The sequence below is a fragment of the Sus scrofa genome, chromosome 6 (assembly GCF_054392235.1).
Source record: "Sus scrofa isolate SSC_HxYL_T2T_F1_AM1 chromosome 6, Sscrofa_HxYL_maternal_Yorkshire_Landrace_v2.0, whole genome shotgun sequence".
NCBI classification, from domain to species: domain Eukaryota; kingdom Metazoa; phylum Chordata; class Mammalia; order Artiodactyla; family Suidae; genus Sus; species Sus scrofa.
In genome coordinates, this window is record NC_139388.1 from 121,989,299 (window position 1) to 122,007,887 (window position 18,589).

Below are 18,589 nucleotides of genomic sequence, written 5' to 3' on the forward strand. Positions count from 1 at the left end.
AGAAATTTTCATTCATTTGCTTAACAAGGATTTAATATCTAGTGTGTGCAAATTCATTGTGCTAGATTTATCTCATTTGACTGCTTCTAACATGATACTTTCACAACTTTTAATGCATCATTTCCCAAACTATAGTCTGGAGAACACTTTTACATATTCCATGAGATATTGGTAATTGTTCTTTTTCTTTTTTTTGTCTTTTTAGGGCTGCACCCACAGCATATGGAAGTTTCCAGGCTAGGGGTCGAATTAGCTGCAGCTGTGGGCCTGTGCCACAGCCACAACAATGCCAGATCCGAGGCATACCTTTGACCTTCACTGCAGCTTACGGCAGTGCCAGATCCTTAACCTGCTCAGTGGGGCCAGGGATCAAACCTGCGTCCTCATGGATACTAGTCAGGTTTATTACCACTGAGCCACAACGTGAATTCCCTAATAATTGTTCTATAAGAAGATAATAAGGTTTAAAAGTTTGGGAAATACCGCATGATAGATATATTGTTAAGGGTTTAAAATAAATTCTAGCATACTCAAGAATACTTAGTGAAGAAAACTATTTAACCATGTTTAGTATGTATAGGCCATATTTATTGAATGATGGAATCAATTCCCTTTTAGATAGATTACTCATTAAAATTATAATTTTCCATTAAAATTCCTATTTTGCAAAGCACAGTTTGGGAAATATTATCATAATGCAGTTTTAGAAAGAGCATCCAAAAGTTGTTGGCCCCATTGTCTTTACTATATCATTAATTCTTTCTCCTCTACTAGTACTATCTCTGTCAGCAGGCCTCTTTCATTTTTTTTTTTGCCTAACTTTATGCTTAAAGAATTATATTTTCTTTTATGGATAAAACTTGAGCCATAGTTATATAGCTCCTGAGCTGTCTGAATCATACTTAATGGTAAGGTAAAAAATGAAAAAGTACCTTTTTGAGAGAATGAATACCCTGACTTTAATTGCTTCTGGGGTATGGAATACAAGGGTGCTGGATGCTTAATCAGGTTATAAGAGGGTCAGTCATAACAGCTTAGAGTCTACCTGCTACTTACTCTTCTGCTATTACATTCAACTCCTGGTTGGTCTGTCATGGACTAGGTTGTCTTGGCTCTGAAGACTCTATTGCTTGTTTTATTGGACATGACAGCCAGCATAGTGTACTGTACAGTGTAGATCTAAATAATGCCACATGGCTTCATAGCTATTAGCACATAGTACAGATCATCTTCTCGAAATGCTTCCTTTCCTTTCAGCTATGATAACTGTGATTTTCTTCCTACTCCTGACTGCTTTTTCTCAGTCTTCCTAACAGGATTGACTTCTGTTCATTCTTCCTATGTTGGTGTTCCTCAGGGTCCTGCTTGAAGCCATGTCCTCTTTCAGTAAATTTTTCCCGGATGTTCTCATCCATATCCATGTTTTCAGTTATACTTTCTTTGCTAACAATTATTAATCTCTGTGTTTGATTCCTTCTTCACTATTGAGCTTCTTCCCTGAGTTTAGGCTCTTGATTTATATCATCTTTACCTGGATGCATCAATGGTATTCTTATGTTGCATATCCAAAGAAATACCCATCATTTCTTTGTCCAAGACACTGCCCTTCTCTGTGCCTTTTCGTGTTCTGATGTCTGCTACCAGCATCTACCAAATTATTCAAACCCTATTCCTGGGAATCTTATGTCATGCCTTTATCTCATTCACTAGCCTCATACAGACTCACTCAGCCCCCTCATTCCTGGTTTCTGTACTTTTCCTAAATGACATGCATCTTTGACCCCACTGCCTGAATAGTCTTAAGACTTTTCATCATTTGTTTTCTGGCCTTCTCTTGGATACTTCTTGAGAAGAAGACCATGTTTCTAGTCCTGCCTTTATCCAGGGCACTTTTTATACTATGTGCAAAACGTCATATCTAAGACATTAATTTAGAATTATAACCAGCATCTCAATCCTAATTAGTTCAGAACTAATCCTCCTGCTCTCATAGTTTTCACTATTTTAATAAATGGCAATTTCATAATTTTAAGTGACAAGGCCAAAAGTCTTTGCTGTCATCCTTGCCTACTCTCTTTCTCTCCCACCACACATCCAATCCAGCATCAAGTCCTGTTGGCTCAAATTTCAGAATAAAACTAGAACCCAACCATTTCTCACCACCTCTGCAGCTGTCAACCTAGTTAAGCTACTGTCATCTAATTTATTTTTTCTGGATCATCTCAGTAACTACATACTCATGTCCCTGATGAGTCATTATGTTCTAAAACTATGCTTGTACTTCCAGTACAGTAGCGACTAGCCACCAGTAATTGTTGAACATTAGAAATACAGGTAATCTGAATTGAGGTGAATTGTAAAAATATATACTAGATATCAAAGAATTAGTATACAAAGAGAATGAAAAATATAGCATTAATAGTGTTTCACATTGATTTTATGCTGAAATAATAACATTTCAGATAAGTTGGATTAAATAAAATATGTGATTAGAATTAATTTCATATGTTTTGAGTTTTTTTGGTTTGTTTGTTTTTGGCTGTGCCTGCAGCATGTGGAAGTTCCTGGGTCGATGTTTGAACCCATGCCACAGTAGTAACCAGAGCTACAGCAGTAACAATGCCAGAACTTTAACCCACTGAGCCACCAGGGAGCTCCTCAAATGTTTCTTTTTACTTTTTCAATGTGATTATTATAAAAATTGAAATCACACATGTGGCCCAGTGCTTATATTGCTATTGGACAGCTCTTCTCTAAAGTCTTTGTTAAACACAGCAGTCAGAGCTCTCCTTTTGAAATGTCAGATCTTTTCATTTGTCAGGCCAAAAATCTCCCAAAGGCTTTCCAGCATGCTCAGGTGAACAGCCAGTCTTTACAGTGGGCTACAAGACCCAGCTTGATCCTATCTGCTTGGCTCCTGTTTCTTCTGCTTCTAAGGTCTCTCCACCTCCTCACAGTCCCCCCCGCCAACCTACCCCGGGCCTCTGCATTTACATCCATCCACTAAACACACCCCCTCACCTGGCTGCATGGCTCCTTCCTTCACATGTCTGCTTCAGTGTCCATGCTCAACAGGGTGCATTAGAGAAGCCCCTTCTGGACACACAATCTATGCTAGCTGTCTCCTTCCCCACACACACTCAGCATGCATTTTTCCATCTTATTTTAGCTTCCCTTTGAATGACACTCCCCTCATCTGTAGAATAAAGCGCAAATCACTTGGAACATCCAGGTGTCCCAATATGATTTAGCCACTTTCTGACTCTCCAGCACATGTCTCATTCTTCCTGTAAGCAGCCCAGTACCATGAATTCCAAATCGCTTGCAAGAAACCCAGACTAAGAAAAAAAGTGATAAAGAATATATTAGAAGTGCAAAGGATAATTATTAGATGTTGATAGAGTCTTGTACAGAATTAACATTCATCGAACTTCAAACATTGGATGGTATGCAAGTAGCAACCATATTTTAATCCTTTCAATTCCACTGACATCTGTCCCATAAAATATATGTTATTCAACACCAAAGGCAAGTGATATACTCGCTAATAGAGATTTAAATCTTTATAAAAGGATTTCTGTACGAATAAGTTTTCCTCTACTGCTCTTTATTTTCCTCTGCAACAATTAGCACAGTCAGAATTTTTTCTCCTTCTAATTACAAAAGAACCCTAGCTTATCAATATCGTGTTAGATACTTTGTTATAAGAGAGGGGAGGTTTTAAAATGAATGTTTCTATTGTGGGTAATCAGAAAAACAAGAATTTATAGCCCAGTGATAAATAAATAAATAAACCTTCCAGAAACATTTATTGTTCCAGATCATTAAAATGCCATGTCTTTTGGACAGTATTTCTTAAAGGCCATAAAATTAATAGTGTATTTTAAAAGTTTTATTGGCATGTATTTCCTAAGTCTCATTTGGTCCTAGTGTTTCCTTGTGCTGTCTCATTCAGGCTGGAAGTCTGGCCATTAATATTATTTTTCTGTTTCAAAAGAAAAACATTTTCCTCCAGGGCTAGCTTCCATATTCTTGAAAGTGTTTATTTCACACTGCCTTGCATTTTCATGTGCTGAAATCTTGGGACTCTGTCAGAGCTAATCTGGTTCCACTATTTCTTTGTGTCTTAAAATAATGCTGAAATTTCAATTAACAACTAATCATGCCCCCGGCCTGGCAAAATACACCAGACTAAAATCCTACATGTCAGCTACTGGAGTTAAATTTTAAATCTGTCATTTATTCAAAGCAAAGACAGTCCAATAAACATTTATTGAGTACCTACAATATAATAGGCATTGTGCACAGACACCAAATTATAAGGCACCATACGTGTCCTCAAATGTAGAAAATCTAACCTTTTCTATCCTGCCTTCCGTAAGCACACTTTAAAATCTGTGCAATAAGAATACCTCTTCCCTTTTATTCTTCCTAGGTGGCATTGCTTTTTCTCAAGGCTCCAAACCACAGGAGAGATATTGAGTCAATATTCACAATTTCAGACTTCTTAAAGGCCTATCTTTGAGATCGACCATCTTCTTCTCCTCCTTCCTGTCTTTGCCCACCCGACTTGATAGCAGTCTCTGAAGACTTGTCCTCAAGCTCGGCTGCCTCTGACACCCACCCCACCTCCCAGAGTCATCCTGAAATATTAGTCCAGAGCCTTACCCTCCCCAGTCCTGCAGGCCTTCACCCAGTCTTGAGGTGCTCTAAATTTTTTTATCATCTTTTATGAAGGTATTTTCATTATCCTGCTAGTGACATTGTTGTGTCTGTCTTTTCCTCTCCATTCCATGCTTTTCATCACTCATAAGTCGTCTGTTTAAGAAATTTCTCTAGGCTCTTCCCAGGCGGAAGGGTTCCATTACCTAGAGCAGTGCTTCCCAGTTTCAAGGCAGACTTGGAAAAAGGCAGTAAATGTGCAGGATAGACTGAGGGGCGAGCTTGAGCCTGGAGGCCCCTAGTCTGGGGCCTTGTGCTGATTCCAACCCTGCCTCAGGTCTCAGGTTCACTTTCTGATACATCACTCTCCCCTCCATCCCCCCAGAGGATGAAGCCCAAACTCCTAGGAGTCTCCTTTGCCCCCACTGTCCTAAAGTGAATCCTGGAACAAGAACTTACGTTCAGGTAGCTTGGAAGCAGAAGTTAGGATTGGACAGTGTGAGGCCAGGAGAGGAGAAACCCTATGACCAACTAGGGAGCGAATCTACTGGGAACCCTCTGAGAAAATATGCAGAATGAGCCACAGAAGAAAACAGGAGAACGAGGCCTTTGAGCACAGGCCCATCTCTCCCATTTCCAGGCTTCATCTGTGTGACACCTCCAAGGCCTTCATGCTTCCAAGAAAGGCCTAGAGTGTTACAGGCTTGGGTAGACAGATGTTTGGATGGGTGAGCTGTTTCCCACAGCTGCTATGGAATGGGCATCACAGATGTCCAGGGAGTTGTGCCGCTGTACCACTCAGATCTTATTATGGTTCATGTTAAGTCCACTCTGTCACTAGGGCTTAAAGGAGTGGCTACTCATGGTATTTGGAAAGGGGAAGGGGAGACAAACCAAGACTTCTGACCAAGTGTTAGCAGACCAGCTGTCATCTCCACATGGGACCTCAAGCTGGTCTTGAGCTGTGATCGAGGTTCCCCATCTTCCTTCTCTGACACCGATGTCTGATTTCCCAGATGTACTGCTGGTTTGCCCAGTGATGTTTTTAATTGACATATCTGGGAGGGAGGTTGCTTCTGGTTACTAGTGAGTAGACAAAAGGATGCTGTAAACATCCACAGTGCACAGGACATGCTCCACAAGAAAGATCTACCTGGACCTAAATGACAATGGTGCCAAGGTTGAGAATCCTACCCTAGTAGAAACGATTCTTCCCTGGGAACATGGATTTCAGATCCTGCATAGTCTGGAGCTAAGGGGACAGGAAGTACACAGTCCACCAGTGGTTCTTTGGCAGTGATAGTACAAAGGTTCATTCATTCCACCTGCTGTTTCCTAGATCCATATATTCTAACTGTTGGGGGCCCAACACCAAATAGCATCCCTTGGTTCCATTCATATCCCACATTCCAGAGGGTCCTGTCCTGGAATTGTTCTGTCAAAAGATGGAAAGGCTAGGACATTTTTCCACTCATATCTTCAGGCTCTGGGACACTGGCATGGTGATGTCATCATATGTTACAGCTGTGCTGAACTCATGTGGATGGAAGAGATGTCCAAGGACCAGAGGCATCTACTGTAGGTAGGATCTCTTCAGAATATAAGGACAGAGGCTTTTTCTCCACAGCCCCTGGATTGCCAGCACTCATACAAGTCCCAGGTACAGAGGTTCATAGGAGTGGCTTAATAAATATCTGTTGAATGAAGATGATAATAATTGTGAGTAAACAGTGAGTCAATGAATGAATGGAGTCTTGCCTGAAGTTTTCCAAGTGTATTGAATATTATAGCGTGATTATCAGTATCTTCTTAGATGAGGAAATGTAAGATCTCAGATTTGTGGCTCTCTTGTAGATGTCGTGGTGGAAGCATCCAGTATATCTCACATCTGTTCCCAGTCTTTCTCTTTTCTGGATCTGATTGACCGTTACACAGTTTAGAGTAGCTAGTATAGTATTTTAGTATTATAATATGTTTAATACTTACTTTTAGAGGCAGTATTCTCCTTTGCTCCCGAATGATAGTTTAGCTGACACATTCATGAAGGCATGATTTGAGTTCAGTTTTAAAAAGAGGGACAGTATTTCAGTGGGTAAAAATGGAGTGCAGGTAAGACCACAAACCAGCAAAAATATGGCGATGAGAAATCTCTGAGTGTGTTTTCTGATAGCAGTGACTTACAGCTTAGGAGGCACAGGTGTGTATATGAACGTAAGAGGAAATCTTGGAAAATGTAATTGGAGCTATGGTTAGTCAAGCCTTTGAGTAGCAGGCTAAGACATCTTCATACCTTCATGAATGGCCCAATTACCGATTGTTTGTGATGCCCTTATTCTACAACAAGGTGCACACTCTGTACTATATGTTTTATATAAAACCATTCTGTTCAAATCCTGTTAATCTCCCAAGACCCTGTACCTGTTTCATCTCTGGCATCAAGTTCTTCCTAACCACTCACATCCACTTAGATACCCTCCCCTAACTTTGATTTTTTTTTCTTCTCTTTTCAAATTCCACTAACCTAATACTCAGAACCATTTAACTTTTTATATGTTCCATCTTTACTCCTCAACTACATCAGAAGTCAGTCAAAGGCCATGCTATTCTTTTTGCCCCCTGTGTCAGCAAGCAGAATACATGCACAGAGCAGATATAGTAAATATTTGGAAAGTTAAAAGCATCCATTTTGATTATGCTTATCTGAATCTCTCCTCCACATGAATTTTAAAAATGATATGTTTGTGGGAGTTCTCCTGTGGAGCAGCAGGTTAAGGAGATCTAGCATTGTCACTGCTGTGGCTTGAGTCGCTGCTGTGGTATAGGTTCGATCCCTGGCTCAGGAGCTTCCACATGCCATGGGTGCAGCCAAAAAAAAAAAAAAATATGTTTGAGGGAAAAGGTTAATAGCATGTAATCATCAATATTTTATTTATTTATTTATTTATTTATTTCAGTTGCACCTGCAATAAGTTCTCAGGCCAGGAATCAAATCCGAGCTGCAGCCACAACCTATGCCACAGCTGCAGCCACACAGACAACACTGGATTGTTAACCCAACATGTCACAGAGGGAAATGCAAGATTTTAGACTTTGTTGTATACCTGTTTTTTTGTGTACATCCAAAGAGGTGAGAAGAGGGATATATATGACAGTGTGGATGTATTTGTTTTAATATGTTACACCTTTTTTTTTTTTTGTCTTTTTGCCATTTCTTGGGCTGCTCCGGCAGTATATGGAGGTTCCCAGGCTAGGGGTCGAATCATTGAAGTTGTAGCCACCGGCCTACACCAGAGCCACAGCAACGCAGGATCCGAGCCGCATCTGCAACCTACACCACACTCACGGCAATGCCGGATCCTTAACCCACTGAGCAAGGCCAGGGATCAAACCTGCAACCTCATGGTCCCTAGTCGGATTCGTTAACCACTGAGGCACGACGGGAACTCCTATGTTTAAGAACTTTCTGTCCTCCAAACCTCAGACAACAAAAGAATCCAAGTGGTTATACTGAATTTCATTAGCTTTCAAAAATTCTAGAAAAGTTAATTTAAAACGCCTAATCTAAAACTGTACACCAATGTTGACTTTTAATTTGTTACCATTTAAGGCATATTAAAATGATAAAAATATAGAACTTTTTTGATTAAACCCTATACTCATCTATGTCATACTCATCATTGATAACGGAAATGCCTAATTCAGAGTTTCTTTAAATTGATGAATTTAGTCATTGTAATAGTCACTGTAAACAATGCTGTTTTCCTAGTAGGAGATTCATCTTTTGTTAGATTCCTTTCCTGCCTGCCTCCTACCCTGCTCTCTGTCTCTCTCTCTCTTTCACACACACACCCTCAGTTACGCTTCTTTCCTGCATACTTTTGCTTTGAATTATTCTTCATGGAATCTTGTTTTTGTCGGCTTATTTCCTAGATGGGAAGTGATGGAATTTTACGCCTCAGTACTTCAGCTCTAAATAATGAATTCTTTGCATATGCAGCACAAGGCTGGAAACAGCGACTGGCAGAAGGTAAATTTCTGTTTTCCATTATTATTTGACATATTTGGGTATACATACTGTACTGAGATTTGCACTTTTCTCTGATTTCCAAGTCATTCCCCACCCCCAAATGTATATTTTTGTAAAAACTCACATCCTGTTTCAAATGAATTCATTAATTCTTTTGTTGTAACATGGGGTTTTTGATGTCCAGTATTTTTTAAGAAGGCATGACGTTATCTGGAGCATAATAATAAAATTTTGACACCGCAAGATTTTCTTTGGAGTAGTAATGTTAATTATGTGTTTGATGTATTATGTATTCTCTTAATAACTGAGAGCCTGAAAAATCTTCTTTTATTACTATCTTCCCCTGAAGCTACCACTTCACCTTAACCTTCCTTAGTCACCAACCTTCTGGAAAGATAAAGAAATACCCAGTGCTATGCATTTTTTACTCTCTTAACCACTCACATTGTTATAATTGGGTCCCCCGCCCACCAGACACAGTGGAGGTAGAAGCCCTTCTAGAGAATATGAAGGGCTTTCTAATTACAGAGTTCACTTTCCTCTTCTCAGCCCTTAACATCTCATGTTCTCTCTCCAACATCTCATTTGTTTTCTATCCCATCCAATTTGAAACCATCTCCCTTAGACATTCATAATATATTTTCAGTTGTGTCCTGGGGCTACCTTTCTGACAGCTGTTTCTTAGCTTCCTCCAGGAAGCTTCTGTTCATCCATCTGATGGTAAATGGTGAGAACACCACCATTCTCTGCCATAGTATTTGTTTTTGTAACTATACCTGCACTCTAAGCAGCCCCATTCACCAACATGGATTCAGCTGTGGCCCAGATGCTGAAAACGTCCAAATCTAGCTCTAACTCCTCTTTCCCAGCCCTCAGTGTTCCATTCCAGAAGCCTGCTGGATGTTCCTAATATTGGGCACCTTAAAACCAAAGGGCCAGTATTAAACTATCCTCCTTTTAAAATTCTACTATTCTTCTACCTCCTGTCTGTGAAGGTCACTCTAGTCCTCGTGGCTCCTCACTTAGAAACCTTGGTGATGTCTTTGTTCCTTTTCCTTCTCCCCAGGTCTATCTGGTTATGAACTGTGACTTGTGTTTGCATCTGAATCCTCTTCAGCATTCTCACGATGCTGGCCTCACAGTTACCTCTGTCTCTCATCTATGCTGCACAGTGGCCTCATAGCCAGTTTCTAAGTTGCTTATTTGGTCATATTCCTCCCTCACTGAACACGACCAAGGACTCCCTCTGTCTTTTGTAGGGAAAGTTCAGGGCTGTCTTTAAAATGTGTATTGGGTACTTGGCGGCAACCTTATCTTTCCTGTTTCATTTCATCCTGTGTTCTACTCACTGTTGGCCACTCAAAAGAACATAACTCTGCATATTCATACCTCTGTGCCCTGTGCGCTGATTACTTCATGAAAGCTTGCTCATCTTTCAAGAAGAATCAGGTTCTATTTATGGTCTTCCCTAATCAATTCAGGCAGAGTTAAGTGCCTTCCCTTCTAAACTTTCACTACATTGATTCTTATAGCCTATACAGGGCTTTTGACATTGTATTTTTATAGTCACCTGTGTGCTTTTTCTTTCACCAGACTGATTTCATCAAGGACGTCAAATATACACTCTTTCCTTCTCAACCCTTAGCACATGGTATATTTGCTAAATGCTTTAAAGTTCACCTATGACTTGATGACTGAGTGATGTTCTTAAAAAGAGAAGCTGTGGAAATATTATCAGTACTCAGGCCTTTATTTTTCAACATCCATAAAAGTTTACTCCTGTTAGTTAAATGTCCTCTTTATTGATTGGCAAAAGATATGACAACTTTTACCCAATATCTAAGCATTTTCTTTCTAGGAGAGTTTACTCCAGAAATGCAATTGCGGATAAGGCAAGAAATTGAGAAGGAAAAGAAAACAGAACCTTGGAAAGAAAAATTCTTTGAACGGTTTTATGGAGAAAAGTAAGTACTAGAGCATTCTTTTTTTCCTCACTTCTCTTAGAAGGAAATGAAAATGTAATTCTCTGCATCACATAGCACACTCATATGCTGTAAAACTTAATAAACCCGTGATAAAAGCCAATAGTCCCTCAGTGTAAGAAATTGCAGGTAAAATTATAGTGGCATATCAGCACTTAAATTTTAAAAAATGCATTTTAAAGGTTTATTACTTGTCCATGAAAATTCATTTGGGGACTGAAAATAGCACATGAAATCCTATAGAATTCAGTTTGGGCTTTCTTAACCAGATTTCAGGGGAAAAAAATCTCATGTTTTTTTTTATCTAAGCATTTTCATTAATGAATGCATTAGAGATAAGTAGTCGCAGACACAAATTCTCTCATTTTTCAAAGAATGTTAATTCTGCATGTATATTTATTTAATCCTTATTTTGGGAAGGTCCTGAGATGTTACCATTTACTCTACCCATTTTCCTCTTTGTGTATAACCACTTTTTAATTTATTATTTTTATTCATGTGTGATTTTTTTTTTTTTGTCTTTTTTTGCTATTTCTTGGGCCACTCCCGCGGCATATGGAGGTTCCCAGGCTAGGTATCGAAGCGGAGCTGCTGCCACCTGCCTACGCCAGAGCCACAGCAGCGCGGGATCTGAGCCGTGTCTGCAACCTACACCACAGCTCACGGCAATGCAGGATCGTTAACCCACTGAGGGCAGGGACTGAACCCGCAACCTCATGGTTCCTAGTCGGATTCATTAACCACTGCGTGACGACGGGAAATCCAGTGTGTTTTAAAAATAATACCAGCCACACCTAAGTGTGGTGGTAACTGAGCTAAATTGAAAGCGGTTTCTCCATTGCCTCCCAGTTAACGGGGACATATTTTACTTGAGCAGAATTCAGGTGTCACAATCAGACCCCTAAGAAGGAAACAGGGATTTAAGAGCTGACAATTGACAATAACTTTACATGGTCTCGAGTAGAGGAACTTGTGCTTTAATTCTCAGATACACAGTTAACTCTTGGAAGTCTCTGTTTTGTGTAAGAGACCCTGAAATGGTTGCCAGCAATAAAACCTGTACCGTTTGATCTAATTTCCCACCTCCCACCACCCATAAATGAGGAAAAATGTCAGGGGAGTCTCATGTGAGTGATCCTCATAAAAAGGAGTCCTATAATGAGCAGCCTGTTTCCTCAGAGTAGGTGAGCCTCTGGTGACTTGTCCTGAGTAGCAGCCCTCATGAGTCGGAGTAGACAGACTCCTTTTCACTTGCTGCCCAGACCTTGGGTGCATACACATATTTCAGAAACTAAAAGGAGATAATTAATGTCTTTTCTCAAAAATTAAAATCATGGCCAGCTAATCATACACCTTCTTGCGTAGTGACCAGCAGTGTGACTCCAGCCTGGCTGCATCATAATCCTCATTGGAACTTTTAAAAATAGATACGGATTTCCGACAAGCACCCCAGACATGATGATTGGAGATATCCAGGAGTTGAGCCTGGAAATCTGTATTTTCAAATGCTTACCCATCATGCTGATCCTCAGCAGGATTAAGAACCCTGGAAGGAGTTCCTTGTGGCACAGCGGGGTTAAGGATCTAGCATTATCACTGCAGTGGCACAAGTCACTGCTGCGGCACTGTGGCACAGGTCCAGTCCCTGGCCTGGGAACTTCCATACACCATTTGTGGCCAAAAAAGAAAAGGAAAAAAAAAGAAGAACTCTGGAAGATGGCATTGAAAACCACTCTGGAGGCCTCGCTTGCCTTTTCTGACAAAGGGAGTGTTAGGGGTACTTTTGTCACTAATAGCAGAAGCATAACCAAGTTCGTTATCTCCAAAGCACAGGTCCCTAATTTTTGTTGTGTGTTGGGCCTGTTCGTTTATCAGTTCAGCAGTTTTCATCCAGTATCACTTCTGTTCTTACATCATCCGAGATGCCACAGAGCCTGCGTCATAGAGACCATACAGAGAGCATTTCCTCAGTCAGGAAATATCATTGAGCATCCTCTGGCTCTGATATGTTTCTAAGAGCTTTGGAAATTGTCTCATGTAATCCTTCCAACAGTTGTATACAGCGGATACCATTATTATTGTTGTTATTATTTTCAAAAGGGTTTAGGAAACTAAGAGGCAGTGAAACTAAGTCATTTCCTCAGGTTTAGAAGATGTAGTTAAGTAACTGGCTTAGCGTCTTAATCCTGCAAATCCTTCCCAGAAGAATCACTCACCTACAGTTTTGCACATGAAATTTGGGGCTCCATAGACTCTCATGGATATCAGGTTAGAGAACCCTGCCCTTGAAGATAAGAACTGCCAGACCATGAGTAAACTCAACTCCCCATCAGCATCCTTGGGTTCTGAATCCAAACAATTCTTGTATTTGATTGATCCTTTGCTTGTAGTTTATCTATAGAGTTTCTGTCCCCTTACATCACTGCACTTCTTATTTGTCTTTTTCTGTTGTTGATTATATATTGGTTGACTGATACATTTTGGACATTTCACTGGCAGCCCTTCTAATTTTGTTACTTCTATACCTGCATTCCCTCAATATGTGAGGGATATTTTCCCACCATCACATAATGTTCAGTTGACTGACAGCATGTGCTTTCTCATTGCACTAATTTTTCCCAAAAATGTTACCAATGAAACTCGGCTTTAGGTAAGATCTGCCTGGTTTAGTTTTCCACTCTTGGAGGTCTTTATTTTGGTTCTTATTAACTTCCTCTGCCTATAATACTGTTCTGTTCTATTTTTGTTTTAGTTACTTATAGTGATCCCATGTAAATGCTAACGCAAAATCAGAGGACTTGGTCTGTTGATTTGCGGTCTGGATTTCTGCAAGACAGGGTTTTCCTTTGTGTGGTTCTGTGGTGTGCTGTGAACATCCTCCTTCTAAGCCTTACTCTATCTTAAATATGTTTTCCCATGAAAATTATAAGATGTTTACATGTGTATCTTATACAGTGCTATTTTCCTTAGGAGATATATATCATATACACATATGATATTTAATAATATTCTTATTAATCAACTAGCTGAAATTTGTCTGCCAGTGGATAGATTCTATATGTTCCACATCTAACCTAACTACCATAGTATGTCTGCCTGATCTAGCCCCAAGGAACCTAATTTCTAGCTGATTATTCTGCTCTAAATTCATCTATAGTGTAGTTCTTGTGTTCTTATCAATATAATGTAAATTGTGGTTTAATTCAAACCCATCTTAGAGAAAGTTGAAAGAGAAGAGACTATGAAGGCAGGTATCCTCACTCTTCCTCACTCATTTTAATAAATGAAGTAGTGATAAAATACCCCGAAAGTGCATTCAATTTTATTTCCCTTTCATTTTGAGGACTTAATTTAAGCAAAAGTTTGAAGAAGATTTCACTGAGGTTATTTTCCTGCCATAGCTTTATTTCTTCATGTTTCTTCCTCTGGAAATGTTCTGTCTTTTGCTTATCTTTGTAATTCCCTGTAATCTAATTTAACTTCATTTAGAACAGCATATTTTCCCACCCTCTGATCCTGACATTATAGTGATTTACAGTATTGTTTACTATAATTCTGATTAACTTTGTCTTATGACCTGTACTTTAGGCTGAGCTATTTCTTGATATTCTGTGCTGTTTATGGAATGTCTTTACAAGAAGAGGTCTACATGAAAGATTTAGTAGTCTTGTCTCACACAAATGTAATCTAGTAGAATCAGAACTTCAGTGACCCCAAATATGTTTGATATTCTTTAGTTAAATTTCCATATCATCCTAGGTTAGACACTTAGATACTAAAATAAAGTGATTAATACACCTTTTACATTGGGTTAAGAGAACTTAATCTTTGGAAGTCATTTCAATTTAAAGATCTGACAACATACCGATCTATTGATCTTAATTATTTGACTATGTTATATCTTTTGAAGACTGTAGTTTTCTATTATGAAGACATTTTTTTGGACTGGCAGTTTGGAATTAGTAGATGCAAAGTAGTACATTTAGAATGGGTAAGCAGTGAACTTCTACTGTATAGCACAGGGAACTACATTCGGTCTCTTCCATGATGGAAGATAATATAAGAAAAGGAATGTATATATATGTGGGTCACTTTGCTATACAGCAGAAATTGGCACGACATGGTAAATCAAGTATACTTTAATAAAAAATAAATTTAAGAATTTTTAAAAATTGAACATATTTGTGCTTTCTGAGTAAATTGAGATCTTATGCATTCTTTTGCTTTTCTTCCCATATGTTTAAATATTTTTAATATGGAGTTATTTGCTTTTACTAACACTTGGTAAGGTTCGTATATCCTTTCTTACAAATGAAAATAAATACCTCTTTCATACAGAAGTAGAGTTCAATTTAGTTATAATTATAAAAGCAATAGAAAAACTAAACCATCATAAATTAGTTTATATAAATTAAGCATGTTACTTAGTGATTATAAAATTAATTTGATGTGTTTACTTCTGTTGAATTCTGTATTTGGTGAGAGGTCCAAGTTGTACCTTTCACGTTTTGTGGTTGAACAATAATTCAGTATTTCTAATTCCCATTCAGGTTGGGCATGTCAAGAGAGGAATCTATAAAGCTAACATCTGGACCAAACAAGGATGGGGCTGAAAGTAGTTCTTCATGTGGGACCTCTGGCCTTCCCAGTCTTTCAATACAGACCCCCTCACAAGAACAACAGCCAAAAAGCATGAAAAGTCCAACTTCTCCTGAGTCTGATTTCTGTGCTACACTTTGTCCTATGGTAGATGTCGGTAAAGATGTAATGACTGAATCAGAATCAGAGGACATCTTGATCCCTGAAGAATCTGTGATTCAGGAGGAAATTGAAGAAGAGGTAGAGACTAGCATCTGTGAATGCCAGGAAGAGAATCACAAGGTGGTACCCGAATTTTCCGAGGAGTCGGAAAGTCCGGCCCATTCTCATGAAGAACCCCAGATGGCACCTCCTGAAGATAACTTGGAATCCTGTGTTATAATGAATGATGTTTTAGAAACCTTGCCTCATATTGAAGTTAAGGTGGAAGAGAAATCAGAATCTTCCCAGGAAGAAATGTCAGTTGTTATCGATCAGCTGGAAGTCTGTGACCCTCTCGTTCCTTCCACTTCATCTGTGACGCGTGTCAGTGACACGGAACATGTGGAGCCAGAAACTGCAGTAGAGACCAACACTCCAGAAATAAAAGCAGGGTCATCTTCTTTGGAAGGTCAGTTTCCAAGTGAAGGAATTGCTGTAGATATGGAGCTGCAGAGTGATCCTGATGAACAGCTTTCTGAAAATGCCTGCATCTCTGAGACTTCCTTCTCCTCTGAGAGCCCAGAGGGAGCCTGTACCAGCCTGACATCCCCAGGAGGTGAAACCCAATCCACTTCAGAAGAATCTTGTACTCCAGCCTCCCTTGAAACAACGTTTTGTTCTGAGGTGTCCAGCACTGAAAATGCGGACAAATATAATCAAAGAAACCCCACGGATGAAAATCTTCATGCATCTCTGATGTCAGAAGTCTCTCCAGTATCCACATCACCAGAAATATCAGAAGCATCTCTGATGTCTAATTTACCTTTAACATCTGAAGCATCCCCAGTGTCAAATTTGCCATTAACATCAGAAACATCACCCATGTCAGATTTACCTTTGACGTCAGAAACTTCTTCAGTGTCTTCCATGCTTCTCACATCTGAGACCCCTTTTATATCTAGTTTGCCACTTCCTTCAGACACTTCTCCGATTTCCAGTTCTTCCATGAATGATAGAATGGTGCATCAACAAAGGAAGTCAACTTCCATACCCGAAGAACCACTCTCCCCACCGAAAGATGAAGGTTCTGCCCCTGCCAAGCCCTTGGGAGAGAGCCTCATCTCTCAGCAGAATTCTCTATCAAATACTCCTGAACCCATCAAAATGGGCACTTCTTCCACTGCTCCTGACGCTTTTTCATCTGAAGCATTGCACAATAAGACCCTGAATCCACAGCCTTGTAAATCACATGTTGAAACTGAGACACCTTATCCTGCTTCGATTCCAGAACTTCCTTCGACAGAAATGATAATTGTTAAAAATCATAATGTCCTGCAGAGGACAGAAAAGAAAGGAATGCCTTCACCTTTGGAATTACCTGTCTTTTCTGAAGAGACAGAGAGTAAGGGAAATGAGCTCCCATTGGCAAAATTACAGGACAAGCAGTATGTGTCTGTAGTGGATAAGGCATCATTTTCAGAAGGCTCTCGAAATAAAATGCATAAGCAAGGGAGCTCACAGAATCGGTTGGAGACCTCCCATACTTCCAAGTTGTCAGAGCCCTCCAAGTCCCCAGATGGGGTAAGAAATGAAAGCCGAGAATCTGAGATCTCAAAGAGGAAAACAGCAGAGCATCACAGCTTTGGGATCTGTAAGGAGAAGCGGGCTAGGATAGAAGACGACCAGTCAAACCGGGGCATCTCATCCAGCAGCCCACCTGAGAAAGAGCAGCCGCCCAGAGAGGAACCAAGGGTTCCACCTCTCAAGGTATGGTATTTTTTTTAAAGGAAATTCCAGGAGGTTGCCATTGTGGCTTCAGCTGCAACAAACCCAACTAGTATCCATGAGGATGAAGTTTGATTCCTGGCCTCACTCAGTGGGTTAAGGATCTGGCATTGCCACAAGCTGTAGTTAGTACTGGTTGCAGATGCTGCTTGGATCTGGCGTTGCTGTGGTGTAGGCTGGCAGCTGCAGCTCCAATTTGACCTCTAGACTGGTGAGGCCATAAAAAGCAAAAAAAAAAAAAAAAAAGGAAAAGAAAAGAAAATTCCATAGATAGGCTTTTCCTATTTAGAGGCTTAATTTTTCAAAAATAAATGTAATAGTTCATAATCTAATACTCCCAGCACCAGTCTAATATTAGACGATCCTTTTTCAGATGGCGTTGAGCTCATATGATAAGTTTAGATACATGTCTGTATTTAGACCTTGACATTTAAGGAAAAAGAATGGGGAGGGAGAACAGGGCTTGGAGGGGCCCACAGGCCACTGAGATACAGGGTCTTTGGAGGACTCTAAGGTGTAGGACAGAGACCTATGTAAACCTGGAAAATTTGGAAGATAATTCAGGGCTTTATGAAAGTTAAGTAGGATTAGAGAAAGTTGTCAAAAATCAAAGGCATGCATTCAAGAAATGAAGGTATTCCTTCATTCATTTTTCAGCCAACACTGAATGCCCTCATTGACTAGTAAAGAGGCCCTAGCTTCTGAAAGAGCCTTATTAAATATCCCTTGAATAAATCAATGAAATTGCTTTGCCAAACCCTGAGGAAAATGCAGTAGACATATAGGTGTACAAATCCTACTATTTTATTTCCAAGATAGTAAAGAAGTATTTAACTTCACAAAATAATAAAGCCTGTAGACAAACATTCCTATTGATATATTTTATTTTGCTCCCAGGTAGATTATTAACTCAGAGAAAACAACCCTTTTGTATAAATGGACTCTGCCTGAGTAAACTGAAAATTAAGGTTAATTCAAAAGAAACTCTATTTTTAATAAAAGAAAAATCCTGTTCCCTGTAATTTATACTTACTTCATGCTCTTATCTCAGTCCATTTATATTTTACTACAGTAAAATGAATTACTCCATTATAGGATTGGTCTAGAATTATAAACATAATCAAGCGTTGTTTTTCTTAATCTCCTCTTTATTTTGCTCTGCCCTGACATCTACTTTTAATATGTGATTCATGATCTCCCTAAGGTTGACTTTTAAGACTGTGATTGTAGTTCTTCTATTTAATAAAACAGTCCCTGTTAAGTAAGATCCTAGAGATATAAAAGATGAACATTAAGCTCCTGTTAGAACCCTGCTCTGCATTTTAATTTCTGAAGCAATGGAAAGAAAATATAAGCAGGCTTCTCGTAGGAAATATATTTAAACATTCCAGTC

General features: G+C 39.4%; 1 protein-coding gene across 7 annotated transcripts in view; it reads left to right on the forward strand.

The window, feature by feature from the left end:
- The window catches only part of ASXL3 (ASXL transcriptional regulator 3), a 188,673-nt gene that overhangs the window by 160,087 nt on the left and 9,997 nt on the right, over positions 1 to 18,589 (forward strand). For all 7 annotated transcript variants that reach the window (XM_084964436.1, XM_084964442.1, XM_084964437.1 and 4 more), the window contains 3 exons: positions 8,593 to 8,689; positions 10,548 to 10,653; positions 15,222 to 17,178. In XM_084964436.1, the coding sequence (XP_084820562.1) occupies positions 8,593 to 8,689; positions 10,548 to 10,653; positions 15,222 to 17,178 (2,160 nt within the window). The remainder of the gene's footprint in view (positions 1 to 8,592; positions 8,690 to 10,547; positions 10,654 to 15,221; positions 17,179 to 18,589) is intronic.